At 37.9% G+C, this 18,001-nt stretch overlaps 2 protein-coding genes and 1 long non-coding RNA gene across 3 annotated transcripts; all 3 read left to right on the top strand.

The window, feature by feature from the left end:
* Positions 1-8,850: 8,850 nt before the first annotated feature.
* Positions 8,851-10,703, top strand: LOC106322235 (expansin-B3). Its single transcript, XM_013760378.1, has 4 exons — positions 8,851-9,093; positions 9,176-9,476; positions 9,724-9,853; positions 10,140-10,703. Exons 1-4 carry the CDS (start codon positions 8,931-8,933, stop codon positions 10,341-10,343), a joined length of 798 nt encoding a protein of 265 aa, XP_013615832.1. The 5' UTR covers positions 8,851-8,930; the 3' UTR covers positions 10,344-10,703.
* A 94-nt stretch (positions 10,704-10,797) lies between these two features.
* On the top strand, positions 10,798-14,144 carry LOC106332595. The gene is made up of 2 exons (XM_013771074.1): positions 10,798-10,821; positions 13,206-14,144. Exons 1-2 carry the CDS (start codon positions 10,798-10,800, stop codon positions 14,142-14,144), a joined length of 963 nt encoding a protein of 320 aa, XP_013626528.1.
* Positions 14,145-14,762: 618 nt separating this feature from the next.
* Positions 14,763-15,506, top strand: LOC106296830. The gene is made up of 3 exons (XR_001261317.1): positions 14,763-15,137; positions 15,220-15,313; positions 15,404-15,506. It is a non-coding gene; the product is annotated as an uncharacterized LOC106296830 (long non-coding RNA).
* Positions 15,507-18,001: the final 2,495 nt, after the last annotated feature.

Below are 18,001 nucleotides of genomic sequence, written 5' to 3'. Positions count from 1 at the left end.
TGGGGTTTATCAAGAACATAGGATTTCCATAATAATGGATTAGGGTTTTAGGGTTTGATCATTATGTTCTCAGATTAAACGGTATATCTTTGTTTGAAGGGTTGAAACGGGACCACCAAAGAGAATGGATGAACCTCGAGCTGCACACGGACGGACGCGAGCTGGTTGTCGTCGGATGCGAGCTGAACGGGACGGGACGCGTCTGCTTCCTATCGGGTTCGCGAGCTGCTTCCTATCGGGTTTGCAAGCGGCTGATCGGGATTACGAGCTGGTTGATCGGGAACACAAGTTGGCTGTGATGCGAACGGAAGCTGAGGTCGTCTAGGATCAGGAACATCTTAGGGATGGAGCTGATCGGTTGCTGACGAGCTGAAACGCGAGCTAGGACGAATTAGGGTTCGCCGGGATTAGGTTAAAGTCGCCGGCTAGGTTAGGTTTAAGGGATTGGCGATGTTAGCTTAGATTGCAGAGAACAATCGTGTTGATAACGTGTTATAAAAGAATGGGGAATTCTGTATATTTCATTAATGAATAAGACAACCCTTATATAAAGTTTACAAGATTGAGATAAAAGGAAAGAGTACAAATCCTAATTCAACTAGATTTAGGATAACTACTAAATACATAAATGGAAAGATTACATATACAAGGAAAAGGAAATAGAGTTTCATTTTCTCTAAAGCTTGTGGCCGCCTCTCTCTCTCCTCTAAAGCATGCGGCCGCCTCTCTCTCCTCTCTTTAGGGTTTCGACTATGTCTCTTTCCTCTAGAGTTTGGATCGGTTATGGACATTCATCATTTGATTTATAACAATAATAATAATAATAATATCCAAACAAAGAAGAGCTAACAGAGTAGAGCTGGAATGAGGCTTCGATTTGGGCTGAAATACGTTTTCAAGCCGAGACAAAGAAGAGTCCAAGTAAGATTTGTAACAAGAAAAGACTCTCTTTGTAATCCCAAGCAACACTCGTAAAATGAAAATATCATACCTGCTAAGACGTCACTTGTGAATTTATGATTTACTGATATTGAATCTTTTGAGTTTTTGTAGTCTTGCTAGAAAATTGGATTTTTCCAGGCTCTGTTTTGTCTCATTTGGTAAGCAAGTATGCATTACTAAAGTTAATCTGTCTAAATTCTGGCCTTAAGATTTATTAAAAGGTGAATTGTTTAGACGCGTAATTGGTCAATGGTTAATTGAATCACATACTGCTAATTATAAAGATATTTAATTTTACCTTTCATGTTTCATGATGGTTAGAAACATATGAAAAAACAAAGAGGTGCAATCTTATTGATCAATCTGCAAGCGATCCAAAAAAAATTTCACATTCGGCGACAAAGCATGCACTTCGTAATGTTTATGTTATTGAGCCTTATTTATCTGGGCATCTCCGACTAATAACATTATTATATTAAGAAAATTTTATTTACAACTCAACTCTAAAATATTTCAAGCGAAATTATAATGTTACATTAGAATGATATAATTTTTAGTATTGGATTGGAGAAGTTACATGTTTTGGAGTTGAGTTGAAACTCTTTTATTTGATAAAAAAAAACCTCTTTTATAACTATCGGTGAAGGTCATCTTCCGCCTCCCACCCCTCCTGACCCTCCCTCCCCCTTCCCTATTAACCATTTCCCACCTCTCTCACCATCCCCTCTGAAGAACTTTATCCAAACTGCTTCTGGAAAAAAAAATCCAGATCCTCTCCACTACAAGTCAAAGTCGGTCTCTCTGATGACGTAACTATGGCTGAGCCTCCCACTGCTACTAATGAGATCTCGAACTCCGTCTCTAACTCTCTGACAGTAGATCTACTTTCAACTTCAACAGTAACTACTGTTCACTCTTCTGTGAGTACAGAACAATTTTCACTGGTCACGCCGTTAGTAACTGGAAAGGAGGCCCATTCCCTTGAAACAACAACTCTCCCACCTACTGAACCCTCTCCCTTCTTTGGAACCATTCCCCCAAACTATATAGCTCTCCCCCAGAAACACTCCCCCTCCTCGTTAACCCTGCCTCAAAACCACACTGCCCACCTCCTTCTACTGATGCTGCTGAAGTAGCTCCCCCACCCCCTCGTGCTACTATTCTTCCCATTTTGTCTCTGCCCCCCAGGGCCCCTCTCTGATTGAGACAATCCAAAAAAGGGAAGATAAAACTCTAAAAAGACTGGCCCGTTAGCTATGTCTGATTCTGGAAGACCCCGAGTTCTCATCCCCGATACTGTCCTCAGAAAATGAGCTGACATAAACAAAGATATCATCATCTGCTACTATAATGGTAGAGCCCCTCCTTTCCACCAAATCCGCAGTGTCTTTAACCACATGTGGGGAAAGGGTGGTCAGCTAGAAATCCACAACAATCCTTTCCGGCGCTCTACCATCGTGCGCATTCCCAATGACTACCTCCGATCCAAGATTCTTGAAAAAAGTATATGGTATGTAGGAGAGACAATGTTCCACACTGTTCAATGGGGCACCTCTCACTCGTCTACTACCCCACCTCTCGACTCTATCAAGATCTGGGCCCACCTAACTGGAGTTCTCCTTGACCTACGATATGATAAAGGGTTAAGTCTTGTTGCCGGTTTAGTTGGAGAACCAAAAGAAACTGACGATTTTACAAAGAACTTGGTGAGTCTTACTGTCTCACATGTCAAGGTGGAGGTGAATCTTAACCTTCCACTCCCAAAAGTCGTTGAATTCAAAAGAGAGAGTGGTGAGGTAGTGGAGGTTCAAGTTAGCTATCCTTGGGTACCCCAAACTTGTTCACACTGCTGAGAGCTTGGACACATTGCTATGAACTGTCTCAAGTGGTCCCCTCCTCCGCAGGACACTGTAAATCAAAAGGAAAAATCAAAAGTCAATGATCCTTCACCTTCTGCTTCCAAATCCAAACGTGGGAAATCAAAGGAGAAGGTTTATGTAGAAGTGCAACGTAGTAAAGCTAGAGTAGCTCTTGTGGAAAATAAAGTACCTGAAGCTGGAAAGAGTAGCTCAGAGATTGCTGAAAACTCTGCTCCGGTTGCTGGAGTCTATGTCCCTGTGCAACTTGCGCCTTGCGAGTTGGCTACTGTGAAGGCCTCTGGGGCTCTGTTCCACCATCTGAAACCTCCCTTTCTCCTGCTGTCTCATTTAAACTCCCTCTTGCATCTTTCTCTTCTCCTACTGCCATTCCTCGTAGACCCCTTAAACGTTCCAGATCATCTCCTTCTTTATCTCCTCCTCTAAAGTCTGATACTTCTCCCCTTTCTCAGGAAGTACTGGACGTCAATTCAAGCTTGCCTCATTCTTCGTTACTTCTTTCCAACAAATATTCGCTACTTTTGACTCAGGGACCTCCAATTTCTTTTGGGGGTCTTCCTTCCCCTCTTTAATGTGTTCAAAACACTTTTTTGGAATATCTGTGGCCTAAATGATCCAGATAAGCATCAACCCTTTTGTGATTGGCTCTTTAAATATAAGCATCTCTTTGGTGTTCTTTTGGAAACCCATATCAAAGAACCTAACTTGTCTTCTCTTATGTCTAAACTTTGCAGAGGCTGGAACTATCTCTCAAACCATGACTCTGATGATGATGGTAGAATTGTTATTATCTGGAAATACCCCGCTGTCCTAAAACTGGTCCATGAGTCGAGACAGTCAGTAACGTGTGAAGTGAGTCTCCCCTCGGCTCCTCCTTTTCACTACACTGCCGTCTATGCTGATAACACTTATCAGGAGCGATCTGATCTTTGGGTGGAACTTACTGATGTCTGCTCGAGGTACTTCCTGTGCTCTTCCCCATGGATGATCGCATGTGACTTCAACGAGATCTTGCACCACTCTGAACATTCCAGTCATCTTCTGAACTACATAACTACTCCAATGGCTGAATTCAGAGATAGTCTCCAAAAATTAGGTGTTTTTGACCTCAGATTCAATGGACCTCTTCACACCTGGACCAATTCCTGCCCTGTCTCCCCCATAGCTAAGAAACTAGACAGTTTACTCATAAACAACCACATCCTCTCATCTTCCCTAATGCTTTCGCCTCCTTCCTCCCTCCCTTGCCCTCTGACCATTATCCCTGCCTTACTGACCTTGCATTTCAACTCCCTAAAGTAGGAACCCAGCCTTTTAAATTTCTGAACTACTTGACTAAACACCCGACCTTTCTCCAAGTGGTCTCTCTGGCGTGGGCTGGGGCTGGAAGCTCTGCAACAAATCTCACTAGCTTGTGTTGGAAGCTGAAATGCATAAAAAAGGATCTGAGAGTACTAAACAAACAAAATTATTCTAATATTCAGAAAAGAGTGTTAGAGACTAATTGTTTGTTGCAACTTGCGCATGTTGAATCACTGCAAGATCCCTCCGCGTAGACCTTCCAAATAGAACGTGATTTCCATACTATGTGGTCTTTCTTAAGGGAAATTGAAGAATACTTCTTCAGACAGAAACCGTGCATCAACTGGCTGGTAGAGGGGGATCTAAATACCACATACTTCTTCCGAATCTGTCAAACTAGAGCAAGCTACAACGCAATAAGATCGTTCATCCTTCTCTCAGGAGAAGTTATCTCTGATCCAATAGCAATGGGAGACCATGAGGTTAACCACTTCTTCTCCATCTTAGGCCAACGCTCTTAAGCAACAAACTCTTTGTGCTCGAACCCTGACTGGTTCAATGCTCTATTTCACTTCAGAGTTGCACCTGCTCTTCTCCAGAAAATGATTGCGATTCCAACAGGTGAAGAGATTAGAAAGCTGTTTTTCAAACTCAATCCTAACAAAGCTTCAGGTCCAGACGGCCTTACCTCTGCTTTTTTCAAAGCCTCGTGGGACATCTTGGGAGAAGAAGTCATTGTTTCTGTCAAGCACTTCTTCTCGCACTGCTTCCTGCCTGCAACTGGAAATTCCACAATCCTTACTCTTGTCCCTAAATTCCTGGGAGCATTGAGAATTACCGAGTTTCGACCGATAGCTTGCCTCAACACGATCTACAAAGTCATCTCTCGTCTTATGGTGTCACGGCTGAAGCCTATTCTTGTGGATCTCATCGTTCCAAATCAATCCGCTTTTGTAAAGGACATGCTTCTCGTTGAGAACACCACCCTAGCAGCAGAATTGGTAAACAGTTACCACAAAAACAAAGGTGCAATGAGAATAACAATTAAAGTAGATATTTCAAAGGCATTTGACACTCTCTCATGGGACGTCCTACTCAACTGCCTCAGAGCAATGTAGCTTCCTGAACCACTTCTCACTTGGCTAAAGGTCTGTATTTGCACGACCTCCTATATGGTAGCCTATAATGGGTGTGTCAATGGTTACTTCAAAGGCAAACAAGGATTAAGGCAAGGGGACCCACTCTCTTCATATCATTTTGTTATAGCAATGAACTGCCTATCCCAAATGCTAAACAAAGAGGTGGTTGAAGGCTTCTTCTCCTATCATCACCAGTGTTCTCGAACTAAACTAACCCACCTCTGTTTTGCTGACGATCTCCTGATGTTCCTAGATTGTTCCCTAGCTTCACTACAAAGGGTTTTGCAGATTCTGAAAGAATTTGAGCTACGGTCTGGACTAGGTGAGTATGCAGAAATCATGTTACTTTTCATCGGGCCTTTTGGCTCCAGAGGTGGAAGCTATTCAAGCCTCTACAGGAATGCCTGCGGGTTCTCTACCTATTCGCTACCTAGGTGTTCCCCTCTGCACTAAGAATCTCTCTCTACAAAACTGTGAACCTCCCATTCAACAGGTGAAGAGTAGATTTACCTCTTGGAGTGTGAAAACTCTCTCTTTTGCTGGTAGGCTACACTTCATCAAGACGGTTATTACTGGAATCACCACCTTCTGGTCCTCTGCTTTCATCCTTCCAAAAGCTTGTGTAGCGCGAATCAATTCCCTTTGTGGGTACTTCCTGTGGAAAGGTAATTTGGAAGGTCACCATTCAGCAAGAGTCGCATGGTCGGAAGTAACAAAGCCTAAGGAATCAGGAAGTTTAGGAATTCATGACCTTCTCTCCTGGAACAAAGCAGCTTGCTTAAAGTTTATTTGGCTTCTGTTCTTCAAACAAGGCTCCATCTGGGTTGCTTGGTTCTGGACTGAAATATTAAAAGATGATATCAGTAACTTTTGGACAATGAAACCAAACCATTCAATGTCCTGGATGGCTAGAAAATTGTTGAAGATGAGGGACACAATTTACCCTTGGATTCATCTGCGTGTGGGCAATGGAACAGGAACTCGGTTCTGGACAGACAACTGGTCCCCCTATGGGAAGCTGACTAACTACCTCTCTGCAACTGCGACCTCACATCTTGGAATCCCATGGAAGGCTTCTTTAGCTTCGCTTCATAGTAACAACGCTTGGGCTCTTCCTCCTGCAAGATCAGAAAATCAGGTAGAGGTCGCATCTTTCCTAACTACTATAGAACTCCAGGAACATGAAGATCAATATGAATGGCAGATTGGAAACAACTCATCGGATAATTATAGAAGCAGTCAGGTCTATCAGGAGTTGAGAGGCACTCTACCTAGAGTTAATTGGTTCTCTGCAGTTTGGATCAAGAGAGGCATTCCTCGACATTGTTTCCTCACTTGGCTTTTCGTATTAAACAGATGTCCTACAAGAGATAGGCTCATCAGCTGGGGAATTCAAACGCCACCAATTTGTCTCCTCTGTAACTCAGCCTCCGAAAGTAGAGATCACCTACTATTCTCTTGTCCTTTTAGTTTTGGGGTCTGGAGTGCCATTGCGGCTCGATGCTCCCTTCAACCTACAGGTGACTGGACCGCCTCTCTTCTCAGCATGCAAACTCTCCCAGCCAAAAGCTTGTCTACTCAACTCGCCCTCTGGTGCTGGCAGGCTTCAATCTATTCTCTCTGGACTGAGAGCAACTCAAGACTTCATAGAAACACTTTCTGCTCGATGGACTCCCTGATAAGCAGATTGATCACCAAATCAGGAACAAAATATCCTCCCTACGGCCAACTAATCCACGATTGTCCTCTTGTCTGATGCAGCTCTGGTTTTCCACGTCGTAGGGGCTCTTCTCTGATCACCATCACTTCGTATTCTCCGTTGAGGAGGCAACAAAGAGTCACTATTAGGTTCTAACTTATAGGTTTATTTTGGTTTAATATGTACTGGGCTAAGCCCGTAAGTAACTAAAGACATAAGCTTTGTAAACTTTTTTTTTTCATGCATTTATATAAGCAAGCCAAGTTAAAAAAAAAAAATCCGGAGATGTGTATTGTATGTAAATGGGAAGAAGGGTAGTGAGAGTCTGGTTGGCCGTAAGAATAATTATCCCATTCTAACATGAAACTGTGTAAGATTCTAATGCTTTTAATTCAACTAATAAATTATTCAATTCTATCACGTGAATCTGTTATCATACACATTTTGACTTATTGTACACTCGTTTCACACACACTATGATCGGCCACCTAAAATTAATCCGAAACCACGAACACGGGACATTAATAAGGTGCAAACTGTCGAACCGTTTGTAATGTCCAATGATTGATTATCTTTTCTGTATAAAAGATGATGGATGCAGTAAAATCTTGAAGTGAAAACTTTGCAAGCATCATTTGAGTATATACACCAAACAAATCAGTCATGTCTATTCGTATATACTCCCTATGTTCCCGAAAATAAGATTTTCTAGAATATGCACGCTTATTAAGAATTTAATAAATGTTTATAATTTAATTTATTTTTTAATTTATTATACACTTTCCAATAACTTTCCACCAACAAAATTTAATCAATTAAAATATTCTCAATTATTGTTCTTCAAAAGTATAAAAAAATATCTTAACAATATAGAAAATCTATCTTTGTAGAACAAGAAAATTTTTTTAAAAAATCTTATTTTTGGGAACGGAAAGAGTATATTTTTGGCACTAACACTTTAAATACCACCATGAAATATAATCATATTTAAACAAAACCTACCGTAATTAACGCTAGAAATATCTCCGTTTATACATTTTCTCATAGCTTTAAGAAAGTAACGTCACATTAACGTAGGGTCGTATAATACAGAGTATAAATTTGGTCATGTGCTTTGCTTATAAAATAAAAAAAATCGTGGATCCACCTTTTAATAAGATCTGGGACTGAGTGACCATCAAATAGTTATTATATTTTGCCCTACCATCGTCAATAATAACAAAACAACGAACTAATATGTCACTAGTGAGCTAAAGGTGGTTGTTCGTTATAGCATACGAATTAGCGTGAAAACCGTTACCTCTATTATTATAGTATATATTCGCAATGGCAATGATTCAAGCGTTGTGCGCACGAGATTGGCCACAAAGTTTTGCTTAACGTAAATCATATAATATATTCATCCCTCCATTCAAGTACACTCAATCATTTCATCGACTAATATACACAAACAGTAGTAGTTTTGTAAAAATGTACTAGTACAGATGTTTAAGTTTGTATATAACTAAATTATATATCAATATATATGTAATGAAGCATAAAATCTAAGAACATAACACGTGAAAAATAAATAGGAAGAAAACAAATCAGAAGATAAGAGATTGGGCAAGGGCAAGTCAGTGTCTTAACGGATTCCTCTTCTCTTCCACAGAATCTACGGGAGATTAACAAGGGTCTAAACTAAAAAATGTACCAAATTACCCCTATAGGTCCCATGACAATTACACACTGGATCGAGCGAAATCGACGCCTTAACTGTCGGTAGGTCTTATCAGAGTGGCATCTCACCGTTAATAAGAGCAACGGCAAGGGACCAAACTGGCAAAGACTTCAAACAAAAAGAGAAACCACAGAAAAGCAGTTTGCTTCTTTTTCTCTATATAACAACAACAACACTGACATATCAGTTCCACAACTCACTCACTCACTTTCTCTCTCTCACTGTCGGCAAAACATACTTCTTAGGGTAAAATGCAGCTCTCTCTGGCCATCATCTTAGCCACGCTCTGCATTTTCCTGCGGCTTCTGAATAGCTCCTCCGCTCCAGTGACAACCAATAGCCACGCCTCAAACTCGCATTGGCTTCCAGCAGTTGCCACCTGGTACGGAAGCGCCAACGGAGACGGAAGCGATGGTAACACATAATTAAACCTCAGTTCACACTATCTAGTGATAGAAATGTAGAAACTTTTGTCTCATTACATACCGGAATACAGGAGGAGCGTGTGGGTACGGTACGTTGGTGGACGTGAAACCGTTACATGCGAGGGTTGGAGCGGTGAATCCTATCCTCTTCAAAAACGGTGAAGGCTGCGGAGCTTGTTACAAGGTTCGGTGCTTGGACAGGAGTATATGTTCCCGGAGAGCCGTCACCGTCATCATCACCGACGAGTGTCCCGGCTGTTCAAAAACCAACACTCACTTTGATCTTAGTGGCGCGGCGTTTGGTCGACTGGCTATCTCAGGAGAATCTGGTCCCCTCCGCAACCGAGGTCTCATCCCCGTGATTTACCGCCGGTACATGTTTACTTTATTATTCTCTTTTAAAGTCATTTATTAATGTTTATTTTCTTCATCAATGACAATAACTAACTCGTGACAGTGCACGAGCGAATTAAAATATAGGAATTATGTGGTTAGAAATTATTAGATTTTATTGCAATTGGTGAGCTTTAGCGGCGAGATCTCGTTTTTAAATGGTCTCTGACATTTTTGACCGTTGACCATTTCATTTTTGATTGTTTGTTGCATAATATTAAAAAAGGACGGCATGCAAGTATAGAGGGAAGAACATTGCGTTCCATGTGAACGAAGGATCAACTGATTTTTGGTTGTCTCTGCTGGTTGAGTTTGAAGATGGAGAAGGCGACATTGGCTCCATGCATATTCGCCAAGTACTTTCTTTTTCTTTATAACCAAACTCTTTTTTTTTTTAAATCTCTTTTTAGACTTTAGTTTCCCTTTTTCTTACCACAAAGTCACTTCCACTTCAAAGTATGCGTTTATTTTGTATAATACTAAAACGAAAAAGGAGGAAAAGTTTTAGTGGAGTGAGCACACTCATGGTTCTTTATTGACCAACTAGAAAGGCACACCAGTAAAGTCTGCCAAAGTCTACTAAAGTAACAATAAAACAGACTCAAAAGTGTAAAGATGGGTTTCCTTTGTTAAATGGTGCAGGCAGGAGCGAGTGAATGGCTAGAGATGAAGCACGTATGGGGAGCCAACTGGTGCATCGTTGGAGGACCACTCAAAGGACCATTCTCCATCAAGCTCACCACTTTGTCAGCCGGCAAAACACTGTCAGCGACCGACGTCGTGCCTAGAAACTGGGCTCCTAAAGCAACTTACACTTCCCGCCTTAACTTCTCCCCCGTCCTCTGAAAGCTTCATATACCTATTCCTACTACTATATGTGTGATGTTTTATTTTGAAGAGTAAATGGAGGGAGACTGCTGGCCGTAGGATGGCAATTGTAAGAGAGTCCAACTGGTCCTACGTTCTCTCCTCTTCCCCGTTGTGTTGTAGATCTCTGTGTGTTGTGTGTGTGTGGGTGAGTGTGTAGGAGCCACTGTAGCCATCTCCAAAGGGGAGTAGAGCTAGGAATAGTATTCGGTGGTGTCATGTTTCTTTTCTTATCTAATTCTTGTCATTTTCTCCTTCTATTGTGGGACATTGCATGCTATATCATCATATGAATATTTGTCACTCTCTCTTTTTATTGTGGGGCATTATTACATAATATATCATATGACTATTCAGTATATTTGAAAAAAAAAAATCAAACTCAACCAGAACAGAATATCTCCTTAATTCCCGTCTCAAAATCCAAGAAAAAATGAAAAATGCTACAAACATTCAGGTTTGTTCCAAGAACTGAATCTTGGGGATTGTATTTGTCCTCAGCTGCTTTTTATCTCCTATTACAAAGTGCACAAACTACTTCACAGGAACCAATCTTTTCCAATTTCAAATCATGCATATAGATCATGGTCGGTTAAGTTAATAAATATAGACAAAACTTATAGCGTATATCATTCTACTTTCCAAATGATTTAAATATTAGTTTGGTTAAATGCATTTTTCTAACACAACTCGTTAAGTGATTTGGTGCAAGTTTTAATTATTGAACTAAACCCGGTTGATCTTATTACATGTTGAAGCCCATTGGCATTGGGCTTTCTCGTCTAATAGACTAATAATATTAAAAGTGCCACGTGGGAAGGAGAACGGTTAATAGGTTCAAGGTCACAAGTTATGTATTGGGCCTGACCTAAGTGAGGTCATGGACCATAGTCGATGAAAATTGAGAAAAAGTCCATGCATGTGATGTAACGTGTTAACAACAGTCATGGACTCATGGTGATTATAGGGGTTGATCAGCAAGTGCTTGTTGATGTAACATCTCTACGCAGCGTAGATTATTTTTACAGCCCAAATTTTTGCTAATCACACTTGTAAAGATTTTTTAAAAGTACAAATTTTTCTTTTCTTTTTATTTATTTTTACTTGTGGAAAACCATAAATTTAGAGCATTTATTTTATGCTTTAGAAAATTTATATGTAAGGGTGTGATTAGTTAGAGCTGTGATTTCATTTTTTGGCTGTAAAAATATTACTGTGACTTTTTTGGCTTTGGCTCTAGATTTTTAACTTTTAAAAATTTTTAAATTTGGGCTGTAGGAATTTGTCTCTGCAGAGCAATTATAAAAACATAAATTTAAATAAGTGTTGTGGACTAAAAAAAAAGAGCTGTGAGCTTTAAAAAATATATAAATCAAGATTGCTGTAGATTTAAAACTGTGGGTATAATTGTGGTTGTGGAGAGCAACTACAGCAATAGCCAATCGCATCCTAAGTCATTAAATCTTTTTAAACCTACGACTAATATTCTACAGCAAAATTATCTATATCTACAACAAACAAAATCTACAGTTTTATTTCTAAAGCAAAAATATAAAACTGCAGCTCCTTCCAATCATCGCTATAGTATTTATCCAACTCAAATTTGAAATATACAGATCCAAAACATGAAGTCGATGAAGCAGACATGACTTATCAATCTACCCATAAGATGAGAGAATGATCATATATCCTCACGAAGCTAAACTCCAACTAGTAACCCATGTGTTTCACATAATTGTAAATAAGGGATTATTTTCCAAAACAACAGTCAAAGATACATATAACACTAGGGTCGGTCCGGACTACTCCCGGAATTATTCTATAATATTTATTTTTAATTTTATTTTCTATTTATTTCAGTATTATATATACATATATATATTAATACTATTAAAACATAAATAATTAGAAAATTTTCCAAAAATGTAGGTTTTAATTAATATTTTTTGTCTAACAGATTTGAACTTTTCCAACTCAAAATTTGTTTTTTTTATTGAAAATCATGTATCTCATGATGAAAAACATAAAATAATTGAAGCTTAGTTTAATCTGAATATTTTTATCTTACTTATATAAGCTTACTAGGGACGGTCCGGACTACGCCCGAGATTATTCTATAATATTTATTTTTAATTTTATTTTCTATTTATTTCAGTATTATATATATATATATATATATATATATATATATATATATTAATATTATTAAAACATAAATCATTAGACAATTTTCCAAAAATGTAGGTTTAATTAATATTTTTGTTTTTCTTTTTGTCTAACAGATTTGAACTTTTACCACTTAAAATTTGTTATTTTTTTATTGAAAATTATATATCTCATGATGAAAAACATAAAATAATTGAAGCTTAGTTTAATCTGAATATTTTTATCTTACTTATATAAGCTTACTAGGGACGGTCCGGACTACGCCCGAGATTATTCTATAATATTTATTTTTAATTTTATTTTCTATTTATTTCAGTATTATATATACATATATATATTAATACTATTAAAACATAAATAATTAGAAAATTTTCCAAAAATGTAGGTTTTAATTAATATTTTTTGTTTTTCTTTTCGTCTAACAGATTTGAACTTTTACCACTTTAAATTTGTTATTTTTTTAATTGAAAATTATGTATCTCATGATGAAAAACATAAAATAATTGAAGCTTAGTTTAATCTGAATATTTTTATCTTACTTATATAAGCTTATGTAAAATAAATGTTACAGATCTGGGATTGAGAAGACTTAGAGATTCTCAAGTAGTGTTCTCTCTTCAACTGATCTGGCGGCTGTTTACTCTAGCGGGATCATTGTGGGTCTCTTGGGTACAGCATTATCTACTCCGAGACAGCTCTTTTTGGGACGTAAAAGAGGATCAGAAGGGTTCTTGGATTTGGAGGAAACTCCTAAAGCTTAGAGACATTGCTTACCCTTTCTTGAAGAATGGTAATGCTGCATTCTTCTGGTTCGATAACTGGCTTGATCAGGGGAAGCTCATCGATATTACAGGCGACGCAGGTACAATACACCTTGGTGTTCCACGCAATGCTCGGGTTGGAGATATTGTTAGTAACGGTTGCTGGAGCATCAGGGGACGACGTGGGAGACTGTTCCCTTCCCTCATCCGTCAGATAAACGAAGCACCGGTTCCGTGCTCTGAGAATGGAAAGGACCTAACGCTTTGGAGACATTCTGATGATCAGTTCAAGGACTCTTTTTCCACTTCAGAAACTTGGCAGCAGATTAGATATAAGCGTGAGATAGTACCTTGGAGCAAGGTCGTGTGGTTCACGCATGGGATTCCTCGTTATAGTTTCATGACTTGGTTGGCCGTAAAGAATATGCTATCTACTGGAGAAAGAATGCGTAACTGGGGAGTCAATCAACATTGTACTCTGTGCGGGAAACCGGATGAGACTAGGGATCATCTATTTTTCGCCTGTCCCTACAGCTACACGGTTTGGGACAACATGGCAGAGCGCTTACTTGGTCGAAGGATGAATCCTGACTGGTCTGTTACTCTGCTGTTTATTCAGCGCACTCGTGCTCCATCTCTAGACTCGGTGTTGGTCAGACTGGTATTTCAACTGACTATTTACAGTCTCTGGAGGGAACGAAATGGGCGACGACACCAGCAGCCATGGTCTACAACAGCGCAGATGACGCGTCTTATTGATAGAACAATACGAAATCGAATTTCCTCCCTCAAGTATCGCCGGGGTCACAAGCTAGAAGGTCTTTTACGCAGATGGTTCGAAGTGTCACCTTGATTTTAAGCTCATTTTTTCAAACTATGATATTTAGTTTTTATATTCTTTTGTAGGCCAATTCTTTTGTAAATTTCCCTCTGATCAATAAATATGAAATTTCATCAAAAAATAAAATAAATGTTACATGTACATTTTGTTTGAATTTTATTTTTGCTTTAGAACCATTAAATTTATAACTTTCAAGGATATTAGGAAATTTATAATTTCAAAAAATTTCAAGTGGTTGCTTACTGAGAAAATATAAATAACTATGCTCAAACAACACGATTATACCTGAGTCTATGTATTGCTCTTTAGGTATGGTCTGCAGTGTGTCCAATTTGGAGAGGTAAGTAGGAGACAGCCATGACGGTGATTATCGTCAAGGAGAGAGTTGGCTGAAAAAGATGCTTCTGAAGGGATGCGTAGATTGGTGTTTATGGAGTCAGTATATCTAATTATATAAGGAAGAGTTTACCCTCTACATATTGTGTCACCTAGGATTCCACGTCATAAAATCGCCTCCTGACGTTGTGACATGTGTTTCCTTGGTAAAACTCACCGTTTCGTTGAATCCGATGGGCTTTTATGTTACGCATAATGTGTAATTGTCTCTTCCTTTTTCCCCTTTCCAGAAACTAAACGTCTCCATTAGCGGTTACAACTTTTCTTAAGTTCATGCTATAAAGCTTAATAACAACAACCCCACTCTTTTCACCACCTTACTCCATCTGCCGCCATTGCCCCTATAGTCTCTTATCTACCTGCAAATGTCAAACCTAGCGTTCTCCAGGTTTCGAACCCTTTCGGTACAAAAGCCAAAGATTTTCATCTCCAATCTGACCCTTAAGTCAGAGCCTCGATTGATTCTCTCGCCGGATTCGCGGCTCAAGATTGCGCTGCTTCGCAAGCAGCAACGTCGGTGATGGGTTAGCGATAGGTGAGACTCGGATGTTTCCGGAGATTTTCAAAGCTTTAAGTGCTAGAGGAATTCAGAAACTCTTTCCTATTCGGGTGCGCTCTTCTTTCTTGAATGGGGTCGATTGAAAGTTATCTGATTTTTAACTCAATATTGATGTTTATTGTTCGTGTAAAGAATTGTGCTTGAGCCAGATATACAAGGTCGTGCTAGGACATGAACTAGAAAGACTCTTGCTTTTGGGATTCCTGTCATTGACAGAATCAAAAAGGTCTACTCTAAACACGGGTTTGTCAATCCTATGATTGTACTTGCATATTCGAGGACTCAAATATTCACACTTTATATGGTTTTTATGTAGATTTGATATGTGAAAAACGTGGGAAGAACCCTATTTGTTTGGTTTTGATGCGCTGAACAGAAGAGTGAGCAACCGTCTGGATAAATCAACAACAGGTGCATATACATGTCAGTGGAACGCCGTTTCTGAAATCTGTTCTTTGTCAAAATGAAGCACAGACAATCGTTACTAATGTTAATCCTAAATTGGTTGCAAGTATATAGCCATGTCTAAGATTTGGTAAATCTGCTCCTGTCTATATCACCATCACTACAAGAAAACGTGCCCATAACAACGAAAATTTACAACGAAAATATTTCGTCGTAAATTTACATGGTGTTTACAACGAAGTTACGAGGAATCCAACTTTCGTCGTAAACGCCATGTAAATTTACGACGAACAGTTTTCGTCGTAAAATCCATGTAAGTTTACGACGAATGTACGTGGAATGAGAAATACGTCGTAATCATTACATCGACATTACAACGAAACATGTTACCGTTATATTTAGGTGAAAACGTGTATTCAATGCGCTTTAACTTACCTAATTTCGTCGTAAAGTCGTTGTAAATATTATGTTAAAACCATGTAAAATCCATGTAAAATATTAATTCCTTTTTTTTTCTTAAAGCATATGGTATATATACATATACAATATACAATAAAATTTTAAAAACCCGTTAAACGGGTTAAACTGGTCAGACCAGTCAACCAATATATATACTGACTCGATTTTGGTTTGGTTTTCAAAATGTTTAGAGAGTAACATAATAATTGTTTTGTTACAAATTAATAGTTTTATATTATTATCTTCTAACGTGTGTATAAATATTACCAATAATTAATATTTCATTAATATTTTGTAGAACTATACAATTATAGTGGTCAACTACGTTAAGCTAATAATTTTTGCTAAAAACTAAATGGTGAAGCATATTGACCGTGGTGGTCAAATATGATGGTCAGCTATGGTGGTCAATTAAAACGTGAAGTTTACATATATTGTGGTCAACTACATTAAGCTATTAATTTTGCAAAATAACAAAATTCCTTTTAATATGGAAGTTGAGAGATATTGTTGATTAAACATACAATTTGGGTATCGTGATTTCTGCATATATCATGTATCCATTTCAATAACTAAATTATAGCAACTGGAGTTTATTTGAACGTTTTATGAATGATTTTTTAAACAAAAGGATTTTCTGCTGTTTAATTAATATAAAATTCAAAAAATATAGAATTTAATTAAAAGCATATGTTTTAAATAAATCAGTGGCACTGGCATATAATTACTTTCAAAAAAGAAGGGCATCTCAAAAAGGGTCTTCTGTTTTAATAGTATAAATATGGATTTAACTAGTGTTGATATACTATATTTATATATTTACACAAAGGAGTCGTGAATATTTTGAAAAACAACAAAACATGGATTTTGGGTTTTCAATGAAAACTTGGTTAAATATCTAAAATCTAGTTTCCCTATTTTATTGGAAAAATCTTTTGTTAAAATCTTGATTGGGAATAAAACAAATTTTTGTTTTCCTTAATTTTAGAAAATCACTTTTTTAGAAATCTTGATTGGACAAACAAGTAGTTTTTGAAAAACAAAAACCAAAAACCAATATAAAAACTGCAAACAATCAACCTCTTAGTTTTGAGAAAGTTTCTAAATCTTATAAGAAGAGTTAATTCTTATAATCTTTTGTGTTCTTGCAACATTGGTATTAGAGCCAGGTCGACGAAAAATATGCAAGAAGACAAAAGATTATAAGAACTAATTCTTCTTATTAGATTTAGAAACTCTGTCAAAACTGAATCAATGTGTTTCTCTTGATATTACATCTCTCCATGAAAACTCTTTATATAGAACTAAGCTATTCCTTAACCTAATAGTAATATGGAAACATAAATACTAAGCTCGATATGTTTTTGCTTTTTTTTTTAATCCATCAAACTTAACTTTAATGAGTTTATTTGCTGCTCAAGTTAAGTTAATTGGAATTATCCAACTTAACATCCACATGAAAAGCTCGAAACTTTAGCTTTATATATATATATAATGAAAGCAAAGTGTACCTGGTGAAGAACGACGTTGGTATCCACAACAATAATCTTACAGGAAGACAAACGAGCAGCTGAAGTATCGCAAGAATTGGAGGAATAAACTTCACAATATATGTCATCTCGTCCATAATACACTCCCACTTGCTGTCGCAACAAAATAATCAACAAAACTAAAATCTTGCAAGGAAGAAGAAGCATAGAAAGAAGAGAGAGGGAGAGAACAGACCTTTTGAATTCTTCCTCCTCTGGGAAAGTTATTCTTTTCCAAACGGTTCGGTCTGAATAGTCTGATTCCTTTAAAGAATAACTGGTTTTTCTACTACCATCCGCAAACACAACTTTTCGTGGTTGGTTGCGGTTGTTGGCGTTTTGCAGCAATCATTCAAACCGCTTCAAACCGTTTCAAACCGCTCTAAACCTCTGAAATTCAAAAGCTGGTTTCATCTGGCGTTTGCGAGAAGGTAATTCTTTTTTCTTTTTTAAAAAACAATATAAGTACAAAAATAAAAATAAAAATTTTAAATTGAAATAATAGAAATACTAAAATATAT

Source organism: Brassica oleracea, chromosome C1 (assembly GCF_000695525.1).
Source record: "Brassica oleracea var. oleracea cultivar TO1000 chromosome C1, BOL, whole genome shotgun sequence".
In the NCBI taxonomy this organism is placed as follows: Eukaryota; Viridiplantae; Streptophyta; class Magnoliopsida; order Brassicales; family Brassicaceae; genus Brassica; species Brassica oleracea.
Note: the sequence above shows the minus strand (reverse complement) of the source record. Positions and strands in the feature narration are given on the sequence as shown.

Excerpts from the sequence above, each read along its gene's own strand:
- LOC106322235 (XM_013760378.1), top strand. The coding sequence starts at position 8,931 with ATGCAGCTCTCTCTGGCCATCATCTTAGCCACGCTCTGCATTTTCCTG. Across the intron at positions 9,094-9,175 it reads CAACGGAGACGGAAGCGATG|GAGGAGCGTGTGGGTACGGT; the intron begins GTAACACATAAT and ends ACCGGAATACAG. Across the intron at positions 9,854-10,139 it reads GCTCCATGCATATTCGCCAA|GCAGGAGCGAGTGAATGGCT; the intron begins GTACTTTCTTTT and ends TAAATGGTGCAG.
- LOC106332595 (XM_013771074.1), top strand. The coding sequence starts at position 10,798 with ATGAAAAATGCTACAAACATTCAG. Across the intron at positions 10,822-13,205 it reads AAAATGCTACAAACATTCAG|CATTATCTACTCCGAGACAG; the intron begins GTTTGTTCCAAG and ends TCTTGGGTACAG.